Source organism: Takifugu rubripes, chromosome 3 (assembly GCF_901000725.2).
Source record: "Takifugu rubripes chromosome 3, fTakRub1.2, whole genome shotgun sequence".
Lineage (NCBI taxonomy): Eukaryota > Metazoa > Chordata > Actinopteri > Tetraodontiformes > Tetraodontidae > Takifugu > Takifugu rubripes.
Window position 1 is genome coordinate 6,925,435 of NC_042287.1, and position 24,398 is coordinate 6,949,832.

General features: G+C 42.7%; 4 protein-coding genes across 4 annotated transcripts; 2 read left to right on the plus strand and 2 right to left on the minus strand.

Moving 5' to 3' along the window:
• Positions 1-1,569: 1,569 nt before the first annotated feature.
• actr5 (actin related protein 5) lies at positions 1,570-7,039 on the plus strand. Its single transcript, XM_003976345.3, has 9 exons — positions 1,570-2,665; positions 3,123-3,361; positions 3,793-3,962; positions 4,079-4,296; positions 4,866-5,030; positions 5,622-5,726; positions 5,876-6,015; positions 6,258-6,390; positions 6,548-7,039. The coding sequence occupies exons 1-9, from the start codon at positions 2,285-2,287 to the stop codon at positions 6,866-6,868; spliced, it is 1,872 nt and encodes a 623-aa protein (XP_003976394.2). The 5' UTR covers positions 1,570-2,284; the 3' UTR covers positions 6,869-7,039.
• Positions 7,040-9,651: 2,612 nt separating this feature from the next.
• Positions 9,652-13,009, plus strand: ndufa4l2a (NDUFA4 mitochondrial complex associated like 2a). The gene is made up of 4 exons (XM_003976339.3): positions 9,652-9,802; positions 11,651-11,736; positions 12,392-12,452; positions 12,545-13,009. Exons 1-4 carry the CDS (start codon positions 9,758-9,760, stop codon positions 12,599-12,601), a joined length of 249 nt encoding a protein of 82 aa, XP_003976388.1. The 5' UTR covers positions 9,652-9,757; the 3' UTR covers positions 12,602-13,009.
• Positions 13,010-14,423: 1,414 nt separating this feature from the next.
• On the minus strand, positions 14,424-20,099 carry LOC101061908 (serine hydroxymethyltransferase, mitochondrial-like). The gene is made up of 12 exons (XM_003976337.3): positions 19,970-20,099; positions 18,918-19,079; positions 17,891-17,970; positions 17,493-17,693; positions 17,246-17,327; positions 16,984-17,106; positions 16,721-16,860; positions 16,407-16,569; positions 16,178-16,277; positions 15,909-16,064; positions 15,537-15,644; positions 14,424-15,185 (listed from the first exon to the last, which is right to left on the minus strand). Exons 1-12 carry the CDS (start codon positions 20,000-20,002, stop codon positions 15,058-15,060), a joined length of 1,476 nt encoding a protein of 491 aa, XP_003976386.2. The 5' UTR covers positions 20,003-20,099; the 3' UTR covers positions 14,424-15,057.
• A 103-nt stretch (positions 20,100-20,202) lies between these two features.
• LOC101063390 (neurexophilin-4-like) lies at positions 20,203-24,156 on the minus strand. Its single transcript, XM_029833713.1, has 2 exons — positions 23,987-24,156; positions 20,203-21,421 (listed from the first exon to the last, which is right to left on the minus strand). Exons 1-2 carry the CDS (start codon positions 24,035-24,037, stop codon positions 20,591-20,593), a joined length of 882 nt encoding a protein of 293 aa, XP_029689573.1. The 5' UTR covers positions 24,038-24,156; the 3' UTR covers positions 20,203-20,590.
• Positions 24,157-24,398: the final 242 nt, after the last annotated feature.

The window sequence follows — 24,398 nt, forward strand, 5'->3', positions numbered from 1 at the left end:
ACACATGGTCAGAAACACACTCGGACACGAGTGCACGAATGGTGACAGGTGCACAAACACATTAATCACTGTGTGGCCCAAAAAGATCTGCTGGCTTTACAGGGCCAGAGACTGAAGAGAGCGGTAGTGACAGGTGTGTGTGTGTGTGTGTGTGTGTGTGTGTGTGTGTGTGTGTGTGTGTGTGTGTGTGTGTGTGTGTGTGTGAGAGAGAGAGAGAGAGAGAGAGAGAGAGAGAGAGAGACAGAGACATGGCTCTGAGGAGAGTCATAAAGAAGGGTAACTCTGACATATCAGAAGTGCTCAGAGCTGTTAAAACACACACACACACACACACACACACACACACACACACACACACACACACACACACAAACTTGGAGAATCAGTTAATTTCTAAAAACTCAAGCCAGACAGAACCATTAATGTACTATTCAGCAGCTGCTAAACAGGACTGGTATCACATTCCACCCATTTCCCTCCTCGTTGGTGGGACGAGTCTGTTCGTTCCTCCACAAAATGGAGGCTGCCTGGCATCATATGTGGCAGTCCCAGAGTGCTTGTAGCCTATTAATTCCCCAGCGCCTCATCACCACTGCGGGGTTGACAAGCACAACAAGCAGAGAGCTGTGAGCATCGTGCACGGACAGTGACACAATGTCATGTCTTGCCCTGTGGGAGGAATGGAGTCGTGTGTGTGTGTGTGTGTGTGTGGGTGGGTGGGTGGGAATGTGTGGATAGTACGTAAGAAATTGTTTGTCTTACCAGTGGGTGGGTGTGTGTATGCATGTGTGTGTGTGTGTGTGTGTGTGTGTGTGTGTGTGTGTGTGTGTGTGTGTGTGTGTGTGTGTGTGTGTGTGTGTGTTTGAGAGAGTGAGCTGACCCAGATCTGCTTATTAGCATCAGGAGGAGGGGACCACAGTCACTTAGAGCTTTGTGCCTGAGCAGTGAACTGTGCTCATGCTTCAGTGACACACCATCAAGCCTTATACAGTAAGCCCCCAACACACACATGAACACACACCCAACAATTATTTTCATCTCCTATATGTTCACAATATAGGTAGACAGTCTTAAAAAACATTTTCAGAAATCTGGAAGAATTAAATGTCTCCTAATGATAAAATAATATAAAGGAAGTTTTTTTTACAAATATATTTAATGTAGCCCAGTACTGAGTTAAACTGAATTAAAACCTGATTCAGAGCACTCAGGACCTCAGCTGGGCCCAGAGGTTCACAGTTAAAAAACAAAAACATCAAATCGAGTGGTGCTTAGGGTCCACTTTGTCCTCGATGAGACTATTGAGAGGCCTGAATTCAACCCAATCTAACATCTGTGGAGAGACCTGAAAATGGCTTTACAGGATGTGCAGAGAAGAACAGTTGAATATTCCCAAATCATCCCCAAGATAGCTGTAATTCATATGTTAGAGGTGCTTCTGATTTAAGAGTTTTCAGTGCAATATTTCAGCTAATCAGAGATTAGGTTTTTAAAAAAAAAAAAAAAAAAGTAAAATAGTAAATGGGGCTGTAAACCTCCTGACTGGTGTCTCTGTTGGACCAACACAGACGTGTGCAGTGGCAGACATGTGGGATATACAGCAGATCACACCTGCAGGTGTCCCACATCACCAGCTGAGGCCTCACTCGGTCAACTGGGAGTAACAGGATGGCAGACAGACTGAAATCAGGGATCTAGGGGCCTGAGGGAGAAAGTCTGCTCACATGGTCCAAGTGTTGCTTCGCATTGGAATATCCATGGGTCTACACACACCTTTTTCAAACTGATGCCGAAAACCATTTATTTAACTTAAATGGTGACGTGTAATATGAAATGCATTTTTTGGAGGTCTCTCTTCGACAAATTAAAATTTATGTGTTTCACCACTGCAGTGCAAACAATGGGTTTTTACGCCCCCTGGTGGTTAGAATTATGTACACGATAGGTTTCTGAGACTCTTAAATTGAGGATTTCCGGTACATCACGTCTCAATTATCGTCATATTAGGTGTAGGAAACAAACAAACAAACAATCAAACAAAACTATATAGTAATCAAAACATTTGGAGGATATACTCCAATTTAAAAAATGAAAGGTGTATAAAATTATGTTAAATGAAAAATATTGAAATATATTTCAAGATTCTGGCAGCTATAGATTACCCTTGTCGGAATCTCTGCCAAAAATCAAATGCTATACGTTTTGTGATTGAAGGATCAACCGGAACATAAATGCGATACTCTAGTCTGCACACGGCTCTGTGTTACAGTGACACGCTTTCAAAATGGCTTCCGTTGGGGAACCAGTGTATCAAATCTTCTCATTTCAGGACTCCAAATATTCCCCTGACCCTATACACGAACTGCCCGCGCATTGTCTGACCTCCACACCGGTCCCCATAGTGATAGATAACGGTTCCTTTCAAGCCCGAGCAGGCTGGGCGGTTCCAGGGGCGCTTGACTCCCCGAGGCTGGTCTTCAGGTCAGTGGCGGCGCGTAGTAGAGGTGCTGCCCGCAGCGAAACCCAGATCGGTAACGATATCCCCAACCTGGAACCGCTACGGTGGCTCCTGAAGAGCCAGTTCGATCGAAATGTAGTTGTGAATTTTGAGATCCAGGAACTCATCTTCGACTATATCTTTACACACATTGGCATCACCTCAGAGGTCAGTATTCCAATTCTGTTACAGTACTGTTTTTATCACAGGAGAAATCTTTAAAGAATATATGTTAGGGAGGTTTTTCTTAACGTACGTCCACAGCAGATCACGAACTTGCATTTGGCCTGCTAAAGTTTTAGTTTTGCAAGTCACAATGCCAATTGTAGTAGCGATTCCAATAAGGATCTGAAACACCTAAACACCACAATTGCTTATTCTTTACAACAGTTTACAGGTATTAAAAAGTCAAATTGTGTGGTGAGCTGAGAGATAGAAAGAATAATTTAAGGAATTAGTAAAGAAAAATGGCAATTATTTTTGGTGACGAGCAATGAGCAGCGTAAAAGAGGTTATGACATGATTTCTGCACAGTTTTAATGTTCAATAAATTGTATTGTATTGTAGTCATTAGCAGCATTTAATATGTGACACTGACCAGCATTACCTTCCTTTTGCTTTTCAGGGCAGTGTGGCCCACCCCATTGTGCTGACAGAGGCACCCTGTAACCCGCTGCATTGTCGGCAGATGATGTCAGAGTTGCTGTTTGAGTGCTATCACGTTCCATATGTCTCGTATGGCATCGATAGCTTGTACAGTTTTTTTCACAATAATGCTCAGAAGAACCTCCCGTCTCCACATACTGGCATCATTCTCTCCTCTGGATGCCACTGTTCACATGTCCTGCCAGTTGTCAATGGCAGGTGAGTAGTCGCGGACAACCCATTTGTTTTGAAAGCCCTAATTTCTATTTTATCGTCTTGGGTTTAATAGAATTCTTTGAAAGGAAATTCCCTATTTTCTAATTGTTTTAATAGACTTGAATCCAGTTTCTCATACTGGGCAATAATTACAATTCTCATCTCTTTCCTCTGAGTTTGTAAGCTTTTGTAGTGATCTTTATGATATGGGCCTGAGCAGAAATCGTGGCTTACATGAAGAGGAAAATAGAAATATGCCAGACTAATGAGCAAAATAAGTTTCTGAATTCTAAATGATTGTCGGGAAGGAAAACATGGAAAACATACCCCCAAACAATGTATTTGAAATGTGTTGCAGCTTTGACATTCAGAATGACTTTATATAGGTTGCAAGAGCCAGCTCAACATTTATTTTAGTATATATTTGTTTTTAGGGTGGATGCTGTCAACTGCAAGCGGGTGAACGTAGCGGGGAGTCAGGCAGCATCTTACCTGCAGCGTCTCCTCCAGCTGAAGTACCCCGGTCACCTCGCTGCCATCACACTCAGCCGAGTGGAGGAGCTGCTGCATGAACACAGCTACACTGCTGTGGATTACCATGAAGGTATATTGGATCATGTGTACGCACTTGATTATTATGTAGTATAGTATACTGGATGTACACTTTATAGGTAGTAATTCAAGGTGAGCCCCTTGACTTGAATGTCGTGTTCTTAACAGAGTTGGAGAAGTGGCGCAGCCCTGAGTTTTATGACCGGGAAGTTCACCGCATGCAGCTTCCCTTCTCTGGTAAGGTGCCAAGCGGCTCTGTCAGCGTGGAGGAGAGACAAGAGAGGCGAGCTCAGCAACTTCGGCGGCTTCAGGAGATAAATGCTCGCCGCCGGGAGGAGAAGCTGCTGCAGGATCAAGAAAAGTTAGACAGGCTCATGGCTGTGCAGGTAAGAGATTCCGATTATCTCTTTCTCACATTTTGTTTGACCTTATATGCAGCATTTAAAATCCAAAGAGAATGAATGACCAATGTTCCATAATTTAAAGGAGCTTTATGTAAGTTTGTGGCCAAAACAGGTGCTGCAATCATATGGAGAACTTTAGAGCGCTGTACCCAGCTTTAAATTCTTCCTCACTTCCACTAGCCACCACCATGTTGCAAAGGCATCTCCTACACAGATCCTGGTTTAGTTTCTGAATTTGTCACAACATCTTTGGCAATGATAATGATGCCTTTTATGTTTACTAATGTCAGACTTTGGTGATTTTAAATGTACTGGTACTTGCAAGCTGCATCTTTGCTTTTGAAATGAGAATATTCTGGCTGGACTACTATTCTCAGTGATAAAAGTGTTTCAAATTAACAGGATTCCATAAAGGTAGCAGACATACCAGGGTCATTTTTATGGTTTCTTTACCTAAATCTCTTACATTCTGCTCTTTAAACAAGAGAAAATTCTGTTTAATATTTGATTGAAGTGTGTTGTACAGTAACACTAGAGGTCTGTGTTTGCAGGAGCTGCTTGAAGACGGCCTGATGGACCATTTTCACAAGAACCTGGTGGAGCTCAACATGGACTCGGCTGAGGAGCTGCAGTCCTACATCAACAAGCTGCAGGTGGCGGTAGAACAAGGCAGGCAGAAACTGTTGCAGAGTGATGGAGCAGAGGGAAAGACGGAGGTGAGTGTTACCAACAGTAGTAACATTATTATCATGCTTTGGCTGATGCTGCAGGCTGACTTGGGTGTGGTGATTTATTGTGTTTCTTTCAGTCTGACAGTTTTAGACTAGATGAAAGAAACATTCCAGAGAAACAAAATTCTTCATATTGAAAATATGTATGATTAAAAGAAATAACCCCAAATCCTCAAATGTAATAGTAGAAAAAAGTTAATTGGTATTAAGTATTTTAGCAATGAATGTTTAGGTAGCGCGCGCGCGCACACACACACACACACACACACACACACACACACACACACACACACACACACACACACACACACACTAAACTTTGGATTGATTTGGAGATATTTCAGCTGCCACAGTGAAATATTCATTCTCCTCAGTTCTCCACAAATGCCCAGAGCTAATCATCTTACTTTATAAACCCTTGAGTTGAGGACAGAGTAGAGTACTCTAATTATTCCTGCATCCATATCTAATTACCATAAATGTGCTGCTGGGCTTTGTGGAATCTGTCCTTGTTCGCCACCGTTGATGTGCTGCAGCTGACATGAAGCCTGAGGCTTTTCTCCTGCTCTCTGTCAGGTGTCGGAGCTGGAACAGCCAATGGATGAGGGTGATAGAGCGCCGCTGGTGGAGTCTGATTTCCCAGAAGATGCACTGCAGGAAAAAAGTGCTAATATGGTTCAGGTAGAGACTGGAAAAGTAGAGCCTTTTTGTAGAAACTAAAGTAGAAACTTTTTTAACTTACTTACAGGTTAGTTTTGCAGCTAGCAGAACTATTTTGTGTACATAGTGATGCCTTGATGATGGGAGTGAGAAATAACTTTGGTTTCCAGCCTGTGTTCAACATGGCGGAGTACCACCAGCTGTTTGTAGGGACAGAGCGACTACGGTGTCCTGAGATTCTCTTCCAGCCCTCGTTGACCGGCGAGGACCAGATGGGGCTGATGGAGACGTTGCAGTACGTCCTGGCCAGGTAATCATGCAAGATAACTATACAACAACCATAGACTTTAATGGGCTCTATATCATCTATTTCAGTCCCACTTTGCATGCATGGCTTTATATGTGATTATCTAATGCTGCATTAAGATGAAAGAGGTTAATCTGCAACAAAGATAAATTTAAACCTTGATTAAAGGTCTTAATATCTTAAACATGAATTTGTCTCAGAGAACTATGCCTGAATATTAAGTTGTGTATCTCTACCACATGCAGATACACTCCAGAACAGCAGGAGGCGCTGGTGAGCAACGTGTTTCTGACAGGAGGAAACATGCAGTACCCTGGGATGAAGGAGCGAGTGGAGAAGGAACTGTTGGCCATGAGGCCTTTTCAGTCACATTTTAAGGTACTACAGTCGTACATTATATGCCATAAAACCTTATAAACCCCAGCTTTAACATACAGCCATAATTAGAATTCCAAGATGGTTGTTTAAATAGATTCACATTTTTACAGTGACATACAGACCAGACATGACGTCTAAAGTCTCGACTCCTTCTTAGGTGACTCTGGCCTCGCGACCTGCCCTGGATGCCTGGTTTGGGGCGCGTGACTGGGCCTTGGAGACCCTGCCTCCTAGAGAGGGAGCAGCAGCACAGGGGTGGATAAGCAGGCAGGAGTACGAGGAAAAAGGGGGCGAATACCTGAGTGAGCACCGTGCCTCCAACACCTTCATTCCCATTAAAATCACCAAACCAGCTCCTGCCCGCCCCACTGAGCCCTGTGCCCCCACGCTGCCATCAGCTGTGGCCTCTGCACCAGCCACTATGGTTACAGCCGCACATCCAACCTCGAGTTCCAATATGTTGAGGGTGAACTCCTAAACTGACGTCTTGGTTGTCATGATATCGATGTTTTGCTTTTGTGGTTTCCTCAGTCTGTTAAACGATCATTCATATTGAATGGTCATTAAACTGAGGTTTGCTGGTAATGTTTTATCATGTAAATAGAAGACATTTGTATGTTTTATATAAATTTTGTATTTCCTCTGTAAATGACTGGCCTTTTTTTAACTCCATTTCTTCCATTGCATCTGAAATAAGTCGTTTTGTAATGGCTGACCTATTTTGTTTATATTACTCAGCTAATTGTTAATATTTAATTGAAAAAATGACCACAGATTTTTCCTAAACTAAACCCAATATTAAAAATCATGAAATAAGACATAGGATACAACAGCCAACAGTATTTGTTAGATTTTTTTTTCAATTAAAATATTTCAGTTACTTTATTTTAACAACTGACCCTGTAAATACAAAAATCCTCTGGATGCAGTTTTGGCTTAATGCTACAGTCGTTTCTTGTGTGTTAAACAATTTCATACCACTAGGGGGAGAAAAGTACCACTAAATTGTGTCCTAGGTCTATTTTGATATATGTATATTGAAAATATTTACTAAAAGCAACACTACTTCTAATATTGTAATTCCTGCCTATTTTTTATTAACCATTACAGTGTTTTGGCTCCACTCACCACAGATTCAGGACACATTAAGCCCAGTTCTTTCTAATCTGATATAAATCCTTTAATGTCCTCTGTAGAAGCTCTTGGTCCTGTTGCAGGTGTGCTGTGCTGCTCTATTCTGTGCTGATCCAGGTTATTAAGGTATATTAAGCAGTCAGCAGACCTCTGCTCTAATGGTGTTAGCCTGTAAAACTGTGCCACTGCTCTTTCTCATGTCCGACAGCTTCATTTTAAAGGGACGGAGGGTTGCTATTCAGAGCCAAACCAGACCTGTGGCTGCAGGGCAACCAACTCACACCAGAGAATGAAATGAGACTTCTATCTTTTACCTCAGCAAAAGTGAACGTGAATGTTTTCACGAGGATATTTACCATACCGATTCAGTTGCCCAGATTTAGCCCCCGTCAACAGCAACAAAAACATGCTAGTTTTTGATTTTTACCTGTTTTCACCCTCTTTGTACATTTCTGTCACTAACTTGCCGAATATCAGCAGCGTCCATGTCAAATTTACTGCTCGGGTCAATAAAACTCATCATTAGTTGGGGTTTCTGCACAAATTCTTTCTGCAGCTCCAGGGATCACGGGTGCATTTTGTGTTTCTGAATAAGCCAGGGCTGTAATTGGACTCTGTTTGTGGCAGAGTGTTGGGCATGGTCCAATAAGGAGGATTTGGAGGTCAGCAGGAACACCGCTCAGGACTGAGCTCAGCCCTGTGTTTGAGCGCAGGAGAGATAAAGATGGAACTGTAGGTGCTCCGTTTTAGATCTCAGCTGCACTTCATGATGAAACAAAGCCGTGCTAAGTTAACATATTTGCATATTTAAGGATGTTTATTGGCTTAGACCTTGTAGTTCATTTTAACTGTGATATTTTTTAGCGCTGTCTCTAGTACAGTGGTGTCTCAAAGGACTTAATTTCAAATCTATCAAATTTTGACTTGACCAATATCAAATGAATTTCAGGTCTGTGTAAGTGTGTCTCATAAACATCCATAACAACATCCTCTTCATGTTGTTCGGGATAATATCACACACTGTAAGAGATACTGTAACTGTGGTTTAAAAACTGCTGGTTGAAATATTTGGTTTATACCAAGATCTTTTTTTAGATTGTTTGTGGAGCCAGATGAGATTTCTAAAAGTGTTTCCCCTCTTTTCCTTTTTCAGCAGTATCATATTTTCTCTTTGATTTTGACACTATTGTATGAAGATCACTCCTTTAAGAGGATTTAAGAGCTGACAATCACCCAGAGTTAATCATGTCCAGGTTTAAGCATATTTTCCCTCTTCATTTATCCGACACGCCGCACATCAGACGGCTGCTTAAGTCAATGTCTTCATTTGAAATTAATGGTCAACAGGATCCTTTACCTCCAAATTCTGTCTTCTACGCATTTTAATTCCAGGATTGGATTTTGGAAAGTCTTTAAAACCGCGCAAACACGATGATTATGAGGAATAATTATGTTTTTGTCCTCCAATGACACAACCTAGGAATAAACAAGAAACTACTCAACTTTTAAAAAGGATGCAATTTGACTTCAGTGCAAGTAATTATTCTTTATCGTGCACATAAAGGTTTGCTAAACTTCATTATAAAGAATCAACACAAACATGTTCCAGACTTAGAGCATCACTTTGACCTTAAAAAGCCTCCTTCTCATGTGTGGCTCTTTATTCTTCCCTATTTTCTTGCTTTTGAATTATATTTTTTTGCTGTTTTGTATATATTTTATTGATGTGATTTGGGCAACTGAACATCAATAGTCCCTTGTGACCCTTCAAAAGCCTTTTATACATGCTTCCATTTCCTCCAGCAGGCTCCCAACGGGTTAAAATATTTAAAATCTAGCAAAGGAAATGAGGCACAAAAGGCCTCTGTGCTCTGCAGGAGCTTACACAATTTGATAGGACACACAGACTCGAGCATCAAATGTCTGCGGCTCCATTAATAATGAGACAAAACATCATTGTTTGTCCAAAATGAAACAGTTCCAAAGTGTCCAGCATGGCGTAATCTCCACCAGCAAGAAGCAGAAGTAGCTGTAATTAGATGTAAATGACCTGCTTCTCCTCCTCCTCCTCCTCTGCCTCCTCCCATCCCCCCCCCCCCCCCCCCCCCCCCCCCCCCCCCCGCAGGGAGCAACAGGTCTAAATCCCGTCCTTGCACGGCTGCACAAAGCTTACTGACTTTGGTGACAACGGCCCGAAACATAAACTTTGTTGAATCAAGTTTACAATTTGACAATGATATTCAGGAAGGCAGCAGAGCATGCCAAGAAACACCCTGGAGTAAGTAATCTTGATTTCTCCCCTCTTTTTGTTATTGAGAAATATACTTAAACATCATTTTGACAGCAAATTTGATCATGTTTGAGGGAGATCTACTCCTTTAAGGATTAAGTCTGCACAGATGACGCACCTGTAAAACTTTCCTCTGTAATTTTCATATCGTAGCATCCTAATATGTAAACATCTGTAATAGATTTATATAAATATAGCAGAGCTTTTAGCATAGTAAAACGTATTTACAAACATGCACTAGTAGTTCAAAGAAAGTGTAATCATTTAAAAAGTGAAATAATCCTTTATGGCGCTGCCATGCTCGTAAAAATCAAAGTAAAAATTATCATAAATGAATAAAATAAATAAATAAAGACATAATTTAAACAATTGCATTGATTTAATCAGCAGCACAGCCATAGAGTCAAGGGGCAGTTTTTGTTGCCATCAGATCAGTCTCCCATGAAGAGAGAGCTAGAGAGAGAGAGAGAGAGAGAGAGAGAGAGAGAGAGAGACAGACAGAGAGAGAGAGACAGAGAGAGAGACAGAGAGAGACAGAGAGAGAGAGAGATATAGAGACAGAAGAGAGAGAGAGAGAGATAAAGAGACAGAAGAGAGAGAGAAAGAGGCAGCAGGAAATAAAAAGAATCCCTATGAGACTCTCCCAGAGCTCTCTGTTACTGTATGTTCCATCATTGTGACAGACAGAAGCAGCAAGGAACAAATCCCTGAGCCTCCACAAACCTGTTTGATCAAATTCTAACAGACAGACAGACAGAGAGACAGACAGACAGACAGACAGAGAGACAGACAGGCTGCTTCCAGAGTGAAACCACTGTAAACCGCTGCCTTCATATCTACAGTGAGACCTCCTTACTGTCTGTCATAAACATGCACGTCGCTACATCTAGCCGAAGGAAGGAGCAGCAGTCAGTAAATATCCAGTGAAAACTCTTGAATAATCAGCGGAAAAAGCGTTTTAATATAAGCCTCCGTCAGGAAAGTAACATAATCTGCAGCATGTGTACACAAATGTTCCAGGCCTGGAGCCACTTATGTCAAATTCTTCAGCATGCGATTAAATTTAGAGGACTTCAAGTACGGATGTTGTGATTGGCTGACCTTTGATTGGCGTTTCCATAGAGTCAAGGAGGGGGCGGAGCCTGTGCGAGGCAGCTGCACAGCGTGACGTTAAATCAATGCAGACACAGTTTTGGACAATTTCCCTCATTAAATAAATCTAACTTGTTATTTCATGTTTGTTGAGTTGGGTGTTAGAAAATGTCACAAAGTGATAATTGTGTTGAAATAGAGAAAATTCAAGTTAAACAGGAAACTTCAGCATTACCAAAGTAATTGTCAGCCATCAGTTAAGAATGTTTTTAGTTTGTTTTCCATTCAGTGAATTTAGCTCAGCAGCTGTTTTTGACTGAAACACTGTTTTTGAAGCGAAATACAAAGAAAAGGAGTCAGAATAATATCTAAGTTTTTATTCAAATGATCCATGGAGGATCTGAATTGACGTTTGGTCCCCGGGGCCTCCACCTTCATGGTGGTCTGTATAACATCCCAGTGGACTACACGTATCAGATTTTCTTGAGTTTATTAGTCTTTCTGTGGAATCTCCTGTGCCCCTTCCTCTGAGCCAAGTTACAGAAGCTACAGCTGTCAACACACGACTCTAAGGGATGAAACAAATGACTAAATGGAGACCTTGTCTGACTAGTGTTGAAAACCTGAAGTGATGTGGCTTTATGACAGGAATCCAACCAAAGATGGAGACTTTTCTTTTATAATTTAGTGATCCAAGTTACTTTTGTGAAAATCTAAACTGAAAGTGTGTCTCCACCTCTTTAGCTCATCCCACAGTTCTTCTTCATCTGTTTGGGAATGGGTGGAGCGTTTCTTTATCTGATTCGGTTGGCCAAAGGACCCCACGTTACGTAAGAACCTTCACACTCTCTTTGGAAAACATTACGGACGATATTCTAATGTGATATTGTACAACATAAATGCTTCAAATTTTGAAACATCTGTCAATGGGTCGTCTTTATGTCCCTCAAATATGATTCACTTCCCATCAGGATGGTTAAATTCACTGAAACTAAGATCATTATCCGGATGCATTAGGACACGATTTAACCTTTTTTCAGAGGTTTTGCATTATTCAACCTTGTGCCGATGGCGGCAGCAGCGATCTCTGCCCAGTTTCATGCTCTCCCTGACTGACCTACACTGGCTGGGACCTCATCTCTGCTCCTGCTGCTCTAAGAGCAGATAGATCACAGTTAGAGTTGCAGTAATAACAGCCGACACACTGAAGGCCTAAAAAAGACAAAACGTGGGGGCAGAGGGGCATCATCCCATCGTTCTACAGGTCAGTCATTCGATCTCTGCAGCCTGTCCATTTTCCTAAGACCAGCCTCACTTTTTTGTGGCTGCTCTGAAGACTATTTTCACATTTGGTCAGAAAGGAGAGCGACAGATTTTGGCTCATCGTTTCTGTTCTTATGTTGGATTACGACATTTCTGCTATTACAGGGGAAACCTGAGTGGTGCATGAGCGTATTCTAAATCAGTTTAAATGTTTATGTTCAGCTGGAACAAGACCAGTAACCCTGAGCCATGGAACCAACTCGACCCCACGTACCAGTACAAGGTAACGACCTGCACACGCATCCACAGTCACACAGATTTAAATAATTCATTTATGAGAGGAAGATGCATGAAGGGATTTCTCATCCTCCTCAGTTTGTTGCCATCTCCACGGACTACAAAAACCTGAAGAAGGAGGGGCCAGAGTTTTGAAGCTCTGCAACAAAGAAGCAGCATAAACATGGTCCGACCCCCCCCCCCCATGAAGCCTGTAGGTGGAAGGGAAATTGGGCATATTAAACCTTTCCCCGAATGGATCCTGACTGCACATGTAGGACGATTCTATGTAGCTAGATAGTGTTAGTACTTTTCTGAGCTATTTCTTTCATCCTTTGATTGACGCAGAAGTCTGGTGATAGTTTCAGCGTTGGCCTTGCAGGTTTTGTGGTGAGCATCTGTGTTCTTCTGAACTTCTATGATTGCTATAAATCTACATAAATATGCTTGACTCTTAAGGAGATGTGCATGCTGGGCCGCTCGCTGTGGTGTCAGTTATTAGATAAGCTGTATTTAGCTGCACGTTTTTCATTTTTACATGAAAATAAAGAGTTTTTCATCACACAATTGTGTCAGTCAGAAATCGCCCTGCAAGACGGAGCTGACAAAGATACATGAAGTCTGATTCGTGTGTGGCTGCAAGAGTTGTGTTGATGACGGCGTTTAGATACGGATCTTTTTCCAGCATCTACAATGGACCAACACACCTGCTGGTGGGGCAGCTGCCACTTTGTTGTTTGATTAATTGATTTGTGTCTGTGTGTGTGTGTGTGTGTGTGTGTGTGTGTGTGTGTGTGTTTGTGTGTGTTTAGTTTCACTGGTGAGAGGATATTGAGCAGTCACCACGATGGCATTAACATATGACACACACACGCACACTCGCACACACAACACAAGAACACACACACACACACACACACACATACACACACATGCACCAGTTTACTTCCAGGCTAGATTACAAGCTCTTGTGTGGAATCCTCAGATCTCTGTTTTATCTCTCTAAAGACACAATAATACATAATAATACACATGTTATCTCTGCTTTAATATCACACAAACAGCAATGGAAAAAAGAAAAACTGCACACATCAGCAAGCTCTCTGAAGCCTGAATAAACTGCGCCAGAGAAGTTGTCAGGTCGTGAGAAACTGGATTATAAATGGATGAATCATGTATGCCGCATCTGTTTATTTGTTTGTGTGTTTTCTGACAAGAGAGCTGAGAGTTTCCCTGACCTCTGACCTCCAGTACAGCTGGCTCGGTCCGTCGAGGGACACATTCCTCTGGCAGACCGCGGAGCCACAACCTCCAACCGGAGAATTGGAAGCCAAAGTAAGAAGCTGACTTGGGGACAGACAGACTCATAAAACAAAAGTCCCTTTAGTTCCACAGTGAAGTAAATATTTAGCGGGTCCAGCAGGAAGCAGCACTTTGCGTTCAGCAGCTCGCCTGCGCTGCTTTATACAGCGTCTCAGAGTGGAACTTTCCTTTCAGAATAATAAATAAATACATCAAAATGGAATTAGTGATTTGAACAGAAGAAGAGGGGTTTTCTTTAATCTGACTGATCTGACTGCAGCCATCTCAGAAACAGAGGAAATGTTAGAAAACAGAAGCTCTGAAGGTTTTTCTGAGGCCAGTGAAGGGCTGCAGGGTTACGTAATCCCCTCCTTCTCATGTATATATATAATACTGCCTCTGGTTATTGGTATTAGTTTTATTGGGGTTACAGCAGGACAGAGTGACAACACAAATTCTGTCAAGGTGCTTATGTTTTGTTTTTTTACAGAAGGTACAGAGTGGCAGCAAAGGGGAGAACAGGAACTTTGACAATCTTCTTGACTGATTGCTGTTGCTATCTAAAGATCTCTCAGAGGAAATTCCAGCATTTTAACAAGGATTGATGTTTAGAAGTGGCTTCCTCTCTCTTATCATCATTTGTCTCTGCAAAATCAGTTGAACGCTACACAGCAGTGGGCAGTATTTCCTCAAGAAAACAAAGCTTTTATTTCAAAGACAAAAGTAAACAACGACCACAGAAGGGAGCATTTGTACAAATAGGAAATATGTCTCTGCCTGAACTTTGTCTGTAATCTGAGCACGCAGTCGGTTCGAAGCTTTGGGACGAAGCTTTTGCTTTGGAAAAAGAGCCAAATGCACCGATCACTCAGGGTCCTTCTGAAAACACATTTGAATGAAGAGTGGAAGCCGACGATGCTGCACTAACCACAGGAAAACATTCACCAGTGCAGAGCTTTCATGTCATGGTAAACAGCCTAAGTGGACGTCATTATGGAGCCTCATTACAGTTTATGTGGTGCTTCTTCCCAAATAAAATATTGAGATCCCATTTTTAGAAACTCAGGTGCATTATTTCTTTCTAACCCATAAAACACATAAACAGTCATAGTGGTGTCACATTAATGGCGGAATTTGCACGTTATGGCCCCGCTTAATAAAGAATCCTGTAGAAATGACTGTTTCAATTCAAACAATCCTGATCCACATTGGAGCAGGGACTGGTACCGTGGTAACGGGGCCAAAAAAAATGAAAGAGAAGGGCCACGTCACGTTATTGAAGGTCAGCTGCAGGTGGACATAGAGTGACCTTAGTGGTCAGTAAATCCAGGCATGGGGAAGGGCCTGGCGAAGAGCTCTACCCTCTGGCGAAGCTCTGCAATGCGGGACGCGGTCTCTGCGTCCTCCAGCAGAAAGGCCTTGAAGCTGGCCAAGTTCCCTGTTGGCGAGACGAGGAACCACGGCAACAGGCTTAAAAGGCAATCTTGACACGTGTTTAAAGATTTAGCAAAAGGTATTGAAACTTAAAGTTGTTGCATAAAGACTTTGAATAAAATTGAATGAAGTCAAAACCAGGAGCACCTTTAATTTGAATGGTATTAGTCCTAAACTGGCAAATAAATGCTTAATTGTGAACAAAAGATCTAAAGAGTTTCTTTTTTTCTTCATTCAGACATTATCCACAGTTATTTAGTTCCTGGAATGGCCAACAACCCCACCGTCAATAATGCTAGGTCCCCACTCATGATGCACTCATTTGCTATAAACCAGAAGCATCTTCCTCACTCACCCGTCTTCTTCTTCACATCCAGCGCGATCTGAATCCCTTCATCAATAAACGCCACGACCTTTTCAAAGTCGGTTTCCTTGAACTGACGGGATGTCAGAGCTGGAGTCCCTGAAAGAGCAAAATCTAGGTAAGAGAACTTACCCCCCCCTCAAAAAAGATCTTTTTTTTTTTAGATATTGATGAAGTTAATCAGAATTTTCGGAATGACAGACATGTCAAAGGCAAACGAGACTCAGAGAAGAAAGAATGAAAGGATTTGGCTCCATGCAGTGGCGCTGACAGGTTGAGCCGACGCTCCTGCGTCGCTTCGCTAAGGATACTCAGATTTACACACATCTACTGATCACATTGTAATTCCTCCTATGTGAGTACCGAGTCGCATTCCTCCTGGGGTCAGGGCGCTCTTGTCTCCGGGACAGGTGTTCTTGTTGGCAGTGATGGAAACCAGCTCCAGGACCCTTTCGGCTCGTGCCCCATCCATCCCCCGAGGTCTAAGATCAACCAAGACCAGGTGGTTGTCTGTTCCGCCTGACAGGAAGGAGGGAGATGAAGCGCATTACTTTATCCAATAGTCAAAACTGGAGTACGAGCAAAGAAAGAGGTCACCTAAATGGCATCTGAAAAACAATAAAAACATATACCTGACACCAGGGTGTAGCCTCTCTTCAGCAGGGCATTTGCCATTGACTTGGCATTCAGCATCACTTGAGAGATGTACTGTTTGAACATGGGAGTGGAAGCCTGCAGAGACAGATGTGTCACATCAAGGAGGTTGCAAAGGAGAAGACAGATGACTGCGGAGTGTTTGCCAGAGATCTTGTTTTCCCCCTTTTTGATGACTGCTAATGAATATTAAGAACTATCCAGGACCTGTTTCAACGCCACAGCCACCCCACCGATGGCATGGTTATGAGGGCCACCCTGAAGGGAGGGGAAAACGGCAAAGTTCACCCTCTCCTGCAGGTTATAGAGCACCTCTTTCCCTTTCTTATCCACGGACCGAACTCCTTTCCTGTAGAAGATCAGACCGGCTCTGCAATTTAAAGAGAAATCCAGATTTACTTCTCATCGACTGTAAAGCCTCACGTCCTCATGTGGACTCCACAATTTAGCTTCCCTTCACTCTAATGCTTGATCTTTCCCAACTTTGCCCTTACTTAAGGGGTAAAAAGCAAACTACTCACCTTGCGCCACGCAAGGACTTATGGGTAGTGGTCGTGACCAGGTCAGCGTGCTCAAAGGGAGAGGGAACAGCGCCTGCTGCAACCAGGCCACTGATATGCGCCATGTCGGCCAGCAGGTAGGAGTTAAGTTCAACACAAAGCTGACACACACAGGCATTAATTATTTTTTTTTATCAAACACACTCTGTTAAATCATTTTTAACATAAGACACATAATTTTATAAGACATAAGAAACACTGACTGATCTAAATTCCTGACCTACCTTCTTCATCCGGGCGTAGTCGATGAGACGAGCATATGCGCTGGTTCCTGCTATGATTAGTCTGGGTCTGAAGAGCCGGGCGGTCTTCTCCAGCTGATCATAATCTATGAGACCTGTACTGGGCTGGATGACAGGATGAAAAGAGAATATTCACAAGAGGGGAATGGCAGCATCACTTGCGACACCCTGTCAGAGCAGCTTGGTTCTTCACACTTTGAAAACTCTGGTGTGAAGGTTTATTAAATCCAATCCCGTTACTCACATCCAGCTTATACGGCATTGATTCAAAGTAGATGGAGGTGGCTGAGATTCTCTTGGTGTCCGTCATGTAGCCATGGGTTAAGCTGAAGTGATGTGGAATAGAAATAACACCTTTTTCTCGTATCTGAGCATTCAAATTTGCCTTCTATATGTTCAAAGCATTTATGCAATCCAGCCCCCCCCCCCCCCTTCAAGTCAATAAATTCTCGTTAGTTCTTCAAACTTTACTACATTCTGTATTCACTCACTGTCCTCCATCGGGAAGATCCAGGCCCATGATTCGGTCGTGAGGCTGCAGGACAGAGGTGTAAGCTGCAAAGTTGGCGGGAGATCCAGAGTATGGCTGGACGTTGACCCCCCACAGGTTGGGGTCCAGGCCGAAGGTACTGAGGGCTCTTTTCTGGCACAGCAGCTCAATCTGATCCACAATCTCTGCCCCTCCATAGTACCTAAGAAATAGTGAAACTCATCTTTCATAGAATTCTCTGTTTGGTTGTCATAAGTAACTTTACCTCTGAGCTCAAGGCCACTAAAAAAAGCAGATTTAAGCTTAAACCACACAAAATGACATTTTAACTTGCGAAAGTCTTTGGTAACATTTACAAGCTATGTGTCAGTTACGCAGAATAACATGATACGCGTGTACCTTTGTCCAGGGTATCCTTCAGAGTATTTGTTGTTCAGACAGGAGCCCTGAGCCTCCAGAGCTGCGCGGCTGCAGAAGTTCTGACCAGACACATGAGATTTCAGGATCCAAAGCCACGCGTCAATTTTGCACATCATGCTCATATATTAAGAAGCCGATTGTCGTGTCCTTAACTTTAACTAACCAAAAACAAAAGCAAAAAATATCTCTTTTTTTGGGTAATCGTGGTGAGGTTAGAAGGAATATCACATCTAGTCACATTTTCCTTGCATTTTTTAAAGGGTTCATCATCACAGCCTATATAAAGGGTTTATGAACATGTTGCTGCAGTGAACATCCAGCTCAGCTATTACTGACTCCCCGCGGGATTCAGCACACTGTCAAACCTGCCAAAGACACTTGAGAATTGGAGGAAAGATGGAGCTGTTGAGAGGAAAATAAATGTGAATTGAGTATTTCTCCCTGTCTCACTTCTGCTCATCATCTCTGCCTCAGCCACCTTTTCTACCTTCCTATTATTCCAAATCTGTCACCCTTCAGCGATTTCCCAATCGTTCCTGAGGGATTTAAAACCTTTCCATGTCACAGATCTCTCCATGACTTTTTAAAAACGACTTCCAAATCACACTCAAGTGTAAACATGCATGAATGATGGCGTCTGTTTCGACTGAACATCAGAAAAGGAATCTGATGTTGCGCCTAAAAATCAACTAATACAATTTTAGCAGTTGGGAGAAAACTGGGAGTCACCCCGCTGCAGCACAAATGCACACAATTATCAAAATATTTCACTGTGACTGCGACCGACGGTGCTGCAGGATGCAGAACTTTCACAGAATTTAGGAACAGCATGCTTTCAATAGCTGAAAACTCTAAAATCCCATGAACCTTTAAATAATGAAAGAAATGCAGATGTAACAATGGTGACTGACAGTTTGGTTCTGGGTCTTTTAAAACTCATTGCACCCGAAGAAGCAGCATAACACTAAAGCATTCTGCTTTTTTGGATTACACTTGCAGTTCTAACCTCTGAGGCGATGAGCTCCAGCCCCCGGCACTGCCGGTCCTTCTCCTGCTGCAGGAGCTTCCACATCTCCGGGTCGTCCTGGGCCAGGCTCTCTTGCCCGGTCCAGCTCAGGCCCCGACTGCACGACTGACCGGCGCATCCTGTGGCCCTGAGGACGAGAGGCTGAAAAGATGGTCGCCCTTTACAATTACGTCAAGATGTAAAGTTCTGAAACACAATTCAATGATAAAATGCGAGGGTCTGTTTTTCTGAAGAAACGCCCAGATGAGCTGGAAACCCTTTATTTTACCATTAAGTCCCTACTTGGAATAAAGAAGTTTTTCCCCCGTACATGGTTTTTATTTATTATTGACCAAAATTTCTCCTGTGTTGTTGTGTGAAAACCTTCTGTGAGAGTCCGCCTGTACAAAAAACACTTTCATCACTAACAAATTAGAATACTCTGTACTGCGGGTATTAGAATAATGTCCTTTGATGTTCTAAACCAGCCACTGAAAGAAAAACAGCAAGTGTTCAGCAGAGCAGTCACGGACAACCTCAGACATGAAGCGTATTAAGAGTGCTGACCACACACGAAGTGACTTATTTATCAGGGTCTTTGTTTGTCGAAGGCAGCATGCTCCTGCGTGATAGTTATGCAACCACCTGTTACTTTGGCCAACCAGGTAGATTAGCGGCTGTACATAAATGAATGGAGAAAAACAAGTCTCCTTTTAATTTTCCGTATCTTCGTTATGGTTTCAAGCCAGTGTTACACAAAGCACTCTCGCCCTCTTTGCTTCAACGGCATTAACGAAAAGTGTTCTGGAAGGAACAACGTTGTTTCTTCTAGTGATGGTGACAAGTCCAAGTTAATCTCATGCTAATAGAAAAAAGACTTATGAGACACACGGAACAGTGCAGGAACAAAGGGACCCGAGTTCCCCTTTGCAGTAAAACCTTTTTAAACAAAATGTGAAATTTTACCTATGATGCCTATGTAAATAGATATTCGTACATGCGAATGTATGTAGATATTTGTTTGTTTTAAAACAATTAACCAGTGTACTCACCCGTAATGTTTGTCGTAATGACAGAGAAAGCATGTCGCACAGCGAAGAACCAGAAAACAAAGAACTGTTCAAAGTGCAAAGTGTAAAAGTGGGATTGACACCTGCGCGCGCGTGTGTGTGTGTGTGTGTGTGTGTGTGTCTGAGCCACTGGTAGGAACCGTCAACCCTGTTTCTGTTCACTCTGCACAAGTTATTGGAAGAAAAGATGCACAAAACTGCAGGCAAGATATTCATTTTATAGAAAACATTTACTTCAAAGCAGTCAAAGTTTGAAAAGCCACAAATGATTAATGCCTAAAGTTTCATTTTGTATTATGGATGAATGCACATGTATATATTTTTTTTTTTTCAAACGGCGAACGTCACATTCGAAATGCACAGCCATTGCTCGTTTTCACATCCAGATAAATAGGAACTCATGAATATTCAGAGATATCAGAAGCCCTTTAAATAAAAGGACCTCATGAATGAGTCAGACTTTTCTTTTTCTGGAGCTTTTCGGCAGATGAATGCAGACAAACACAACTCTCCATTAATACGATCACAAGCGCTACGACATTTTGAAAGATGCAGGAAGAAAAATCACTGGTCCACGTGTCATGGTAAATGTTTCTGAGTCCATCAGCCAAATTGCTGCTGGTTCTGCTCTGCCTGAAAGTGGTGATCAGGGCAGACCTTCTGCACCAGCCTGTAATCTGTGCCAAAGAAGGCGATGAAGATACAGATGACCTTAAACGGCTTGGCACAGATCCACGCCGCCTGGGACTGGGTGTTTTCAGAGTAGCAGGTCTGCCCCGGGTCGTACATGCAGGGTTTGGTCTTCTTCGACCGGTTGGTTCTCTGGTATTCAACGCGACAGTTGAGCTCCGACACCACCGTCGCATCGTTTTGCGGTTTCTGTAGGTTTGGCGTGTTGGCGCTGGTGGACTGAGGTGGACCAAACTGAGATGTCAGGTCTGGGTCCAAGACTGAGTTTTTGGAGTGAGGGCCTGGCTCAAACACCTCCCATCCTACAGCTTTAGAAGGCGGGACGATACTGACGGATATGTTCCCCAGGCGGGAAGAGTTGTGGCGGAAGTAGACGCTGAACGTTCCGTTGATGTGATCCACGATTTTCCCTGTCACCAGGAGGCTGAACTTCACTGTTTTGACGTTAAAGTAAAAATCCCCCCAGCCCAGGATCTTCTTGGACTTTGCAGATGTTTTTGCTGGGGGCTTGACTTTAGAAACAGGACGGTACTGATACTGGTCAAGGGCTTGCGAGACATTCTGAGACCATCCGTACGGACCATGCGAGCCATATGAAGGTGTTTTGTGCTTGGTGGAGATGATCTGCAAGTTCTTCTCTACTTGTTTGACATTCAGAGCAGCTCCAACGACACCTCTTCTCCCTCTCACGTCCACTTTCCGTTGCTGCCTGGGAAAGCCCAGAGGTTTGGCTGTTTCTTGGACCTGGGACAACAATAGGAGACTGCTTACAACACAGACAATAACTGAATTAGATCAGGGCCTGTATCCAACGTTATGCCCTGACTCTAACTGCTGTATTTATCAACCTGCCATTGCACTGTGGACGTGAGGTAGAAGGTGAGCAGTTATGAACCCTACCTGACCAAGCTGCTCAAGGTGATGATTAGGGAAAGCAAACTAGCATCTGTAAGCACAGATTAGGCACACCTAGCAGGGTAATGTGCCACACAGCCTTCCACCAACAGGACTCAGCTGTAGAATAATGATGGCAAATGATCTCATCTTGTCTTCTTATCTGCTTTATCCCTTTTGGGGTCATGGGAAGGGTGCACATATGGGTGGAGGGAGGGTCCACCCCTGGATGGGTCACCAGTTCATCGCTGGGCCCTATGTGAGCATTGCTTAAAGGTACCACAGCAGTGCTCTGAAGGCACTTCCCCTACTATCAGAACACCTTCCATGCTTTGTCTGGAATGGGCCTTGAACATAGAACCCTCCACTTCCCAGCTCAGTTCCCACCAATCTGAGCTACCACCAACCACAATAGCAAATGCTGTTACACCCAGTTTTAATGGCATCCAATAGTTGAAACCGATCTGGTCTGATGACGGTCGATTTAAAAACAAATGTTCCTGATAAGACCTGAGAGAATCTATCTTAAAAATAATTTCAGAAATCCATCGAGTTGTAATCTCGGTATGAGGGGTGGCTGAAAATGATGTCACGTTTCAGGTCTGCCCATGTGAAGCAACCTACTACCAGGGGGCATCTTAGATGTTGATCTCATCCTTGGGGGGCTTTTGTCATTGTTGTGAAAATGTTTCCCGATACCTTTGGCCTTGATGGTGACACTTGGCAGGTAATGACTTTATGCTCAGCACAGGGGATTTCTGACGTTCCTGCTGCTATTTAAACATGTGATTGAAACGCTCCCTGAAGGAACTGCTGGTAGCTGCAGTTTAGAATATTTATGATTGTACATTAAATAACATTAGATGTCTTGAGAGGAACAAAAACTGCTGGATTTTGATGAGGTTAATATGAACTCAACTCTGCTGTCAGGGACGTATTCAATCACAGTGTATTTACACAAGAGAGAAATCTGTGGAAACCTTGAGATCATCAGGACAGACAAACAAAGGACAGTTGCACACGAACTAGATTACAAAACGGGCGTGATCGATTAAAACAATCATGCTTTGGTGTACATCACCGTATGAGAAACACTTGCGATCGATGGGTCACTTCAGGCAAGGACTGCAGAAACCACACACACACACAGACACACACACACACACATATAGCCATCAACACATTTTAATTCGTTGTCCTCTTTCTCCCCTCCTGGTAGAGCATTCAATTCTCTTTTCAATGCAACCTCATTATCAGCTGGATTTTTATTTATTTATCAATCAATAACCCAGAAGGGCGACAAATCACACACACATCGGAGGATAAAATATTAATATGCTTGGTGCAGGGTTAGTATAGACTTCTAAGGTTTGAAAAATGTCTCAGATGTGTGAAACAACTTTTCTCTGTTATAATTTCTTCTCATTTACTACCAATTCTGATTTTATATCATGTTTGTTTGCCTATTTTATCTAATACATGATCAAATCTTCAGATTGATTAATCATCCATCCATCCATCATCCAATCACAAGTTATCAAGTAAAAATATGTACGAGTAGAAACTTGTTTAGAAATAGAATCTATTCTAATCATTTGTCAATGGCATTTCTTATCACCCTGTGGGACTCCTTAAACATCTCAACCATGTGTGCCAGCCTGGAGTGAACTCCAGAGGTGCCTTATTGTTGAAAACCTCCATCTCCAGCTCCTCTAATTGGAGCCCACTCCGTGACAGCCGTGTCACTGGCTGTGTGTCAAGATGCCAGCACACAGCCTGCAACTGAGCACCGGTGGCAGAGTGAATGCAAACGCAACACCATCGTAAACATCTCTGCAGAAGCAGAAAGAATCCTGATAACAGCGAGTGCATTTTAACAACAGATGCAAAACCATAAACTGCCAATTTTCTAGGGTCCATCCACCCAAATGAGGGAAAACATTACTTAAACTGTAATGTGAGTTTAAGAAACACAGTATTGATATTTAAATTCATTTGTTATTAAATGACATTTCTTGTGTTATCAGTTCTTCACATCTGACACTTTTACTGACAGTAACCAATGACTTTGGTCTGTGTTATTAGGTTACAACTTGAATGTTATCTGTAATTAGCTGCTCAAGAGTGGACAACATATATAAACAAATATAAATTCATACAAATGCTAAGAATAGCCATTATATTATGCAATTATTATCATATGGCACAAGTGTAGAGTCACACCTGACGCACAAGAAAACTGGCTGGAGTCCTCACATCTGTCTATGAAAACTCATACTCCTTCAGCATGTATGAAACTGTTTAACTTTGAGTACAAGTACAGATCCTTTGTTCAAGTTTTACGGTACTTAACATTATAGAATAGTTCAGGCATAAAACATGCACATATGAAGAAGTGTTCACTTCTGGACTCACCGCTGATGGGAGAAGATACATACAGGTGATGAAAAAGTTCACACACAACATCTTTATATTGTTACGTTTCTCCAGTCAGTAAAACTGATTGTCCAGGGGCTGCCAGTCCTATTTTATACTCACTACTTTTGAAGAATTAAGTCAAAAGCACCGTGAAGAGGAGACATTGCAGCGAGACTCCAAAATCTGGAATAAATACAGAGCTTCTCCCTCGCATCATCCCTCTCCCCCTTTTAGTGCTCAGCCCCCCCTGCCCCACGCACACACACATGCACACACAGTGAGAGGAGAGTCCTCACTTTCTTCCTTGCTCATTTTCTCCACCTGGCCAGCACTCATTATGACTCGTCAACCCACAGATAGGCGCGCTCAGACGGGCATGGTTTTGACAACCCTTCCGGGCTGTTCCTGC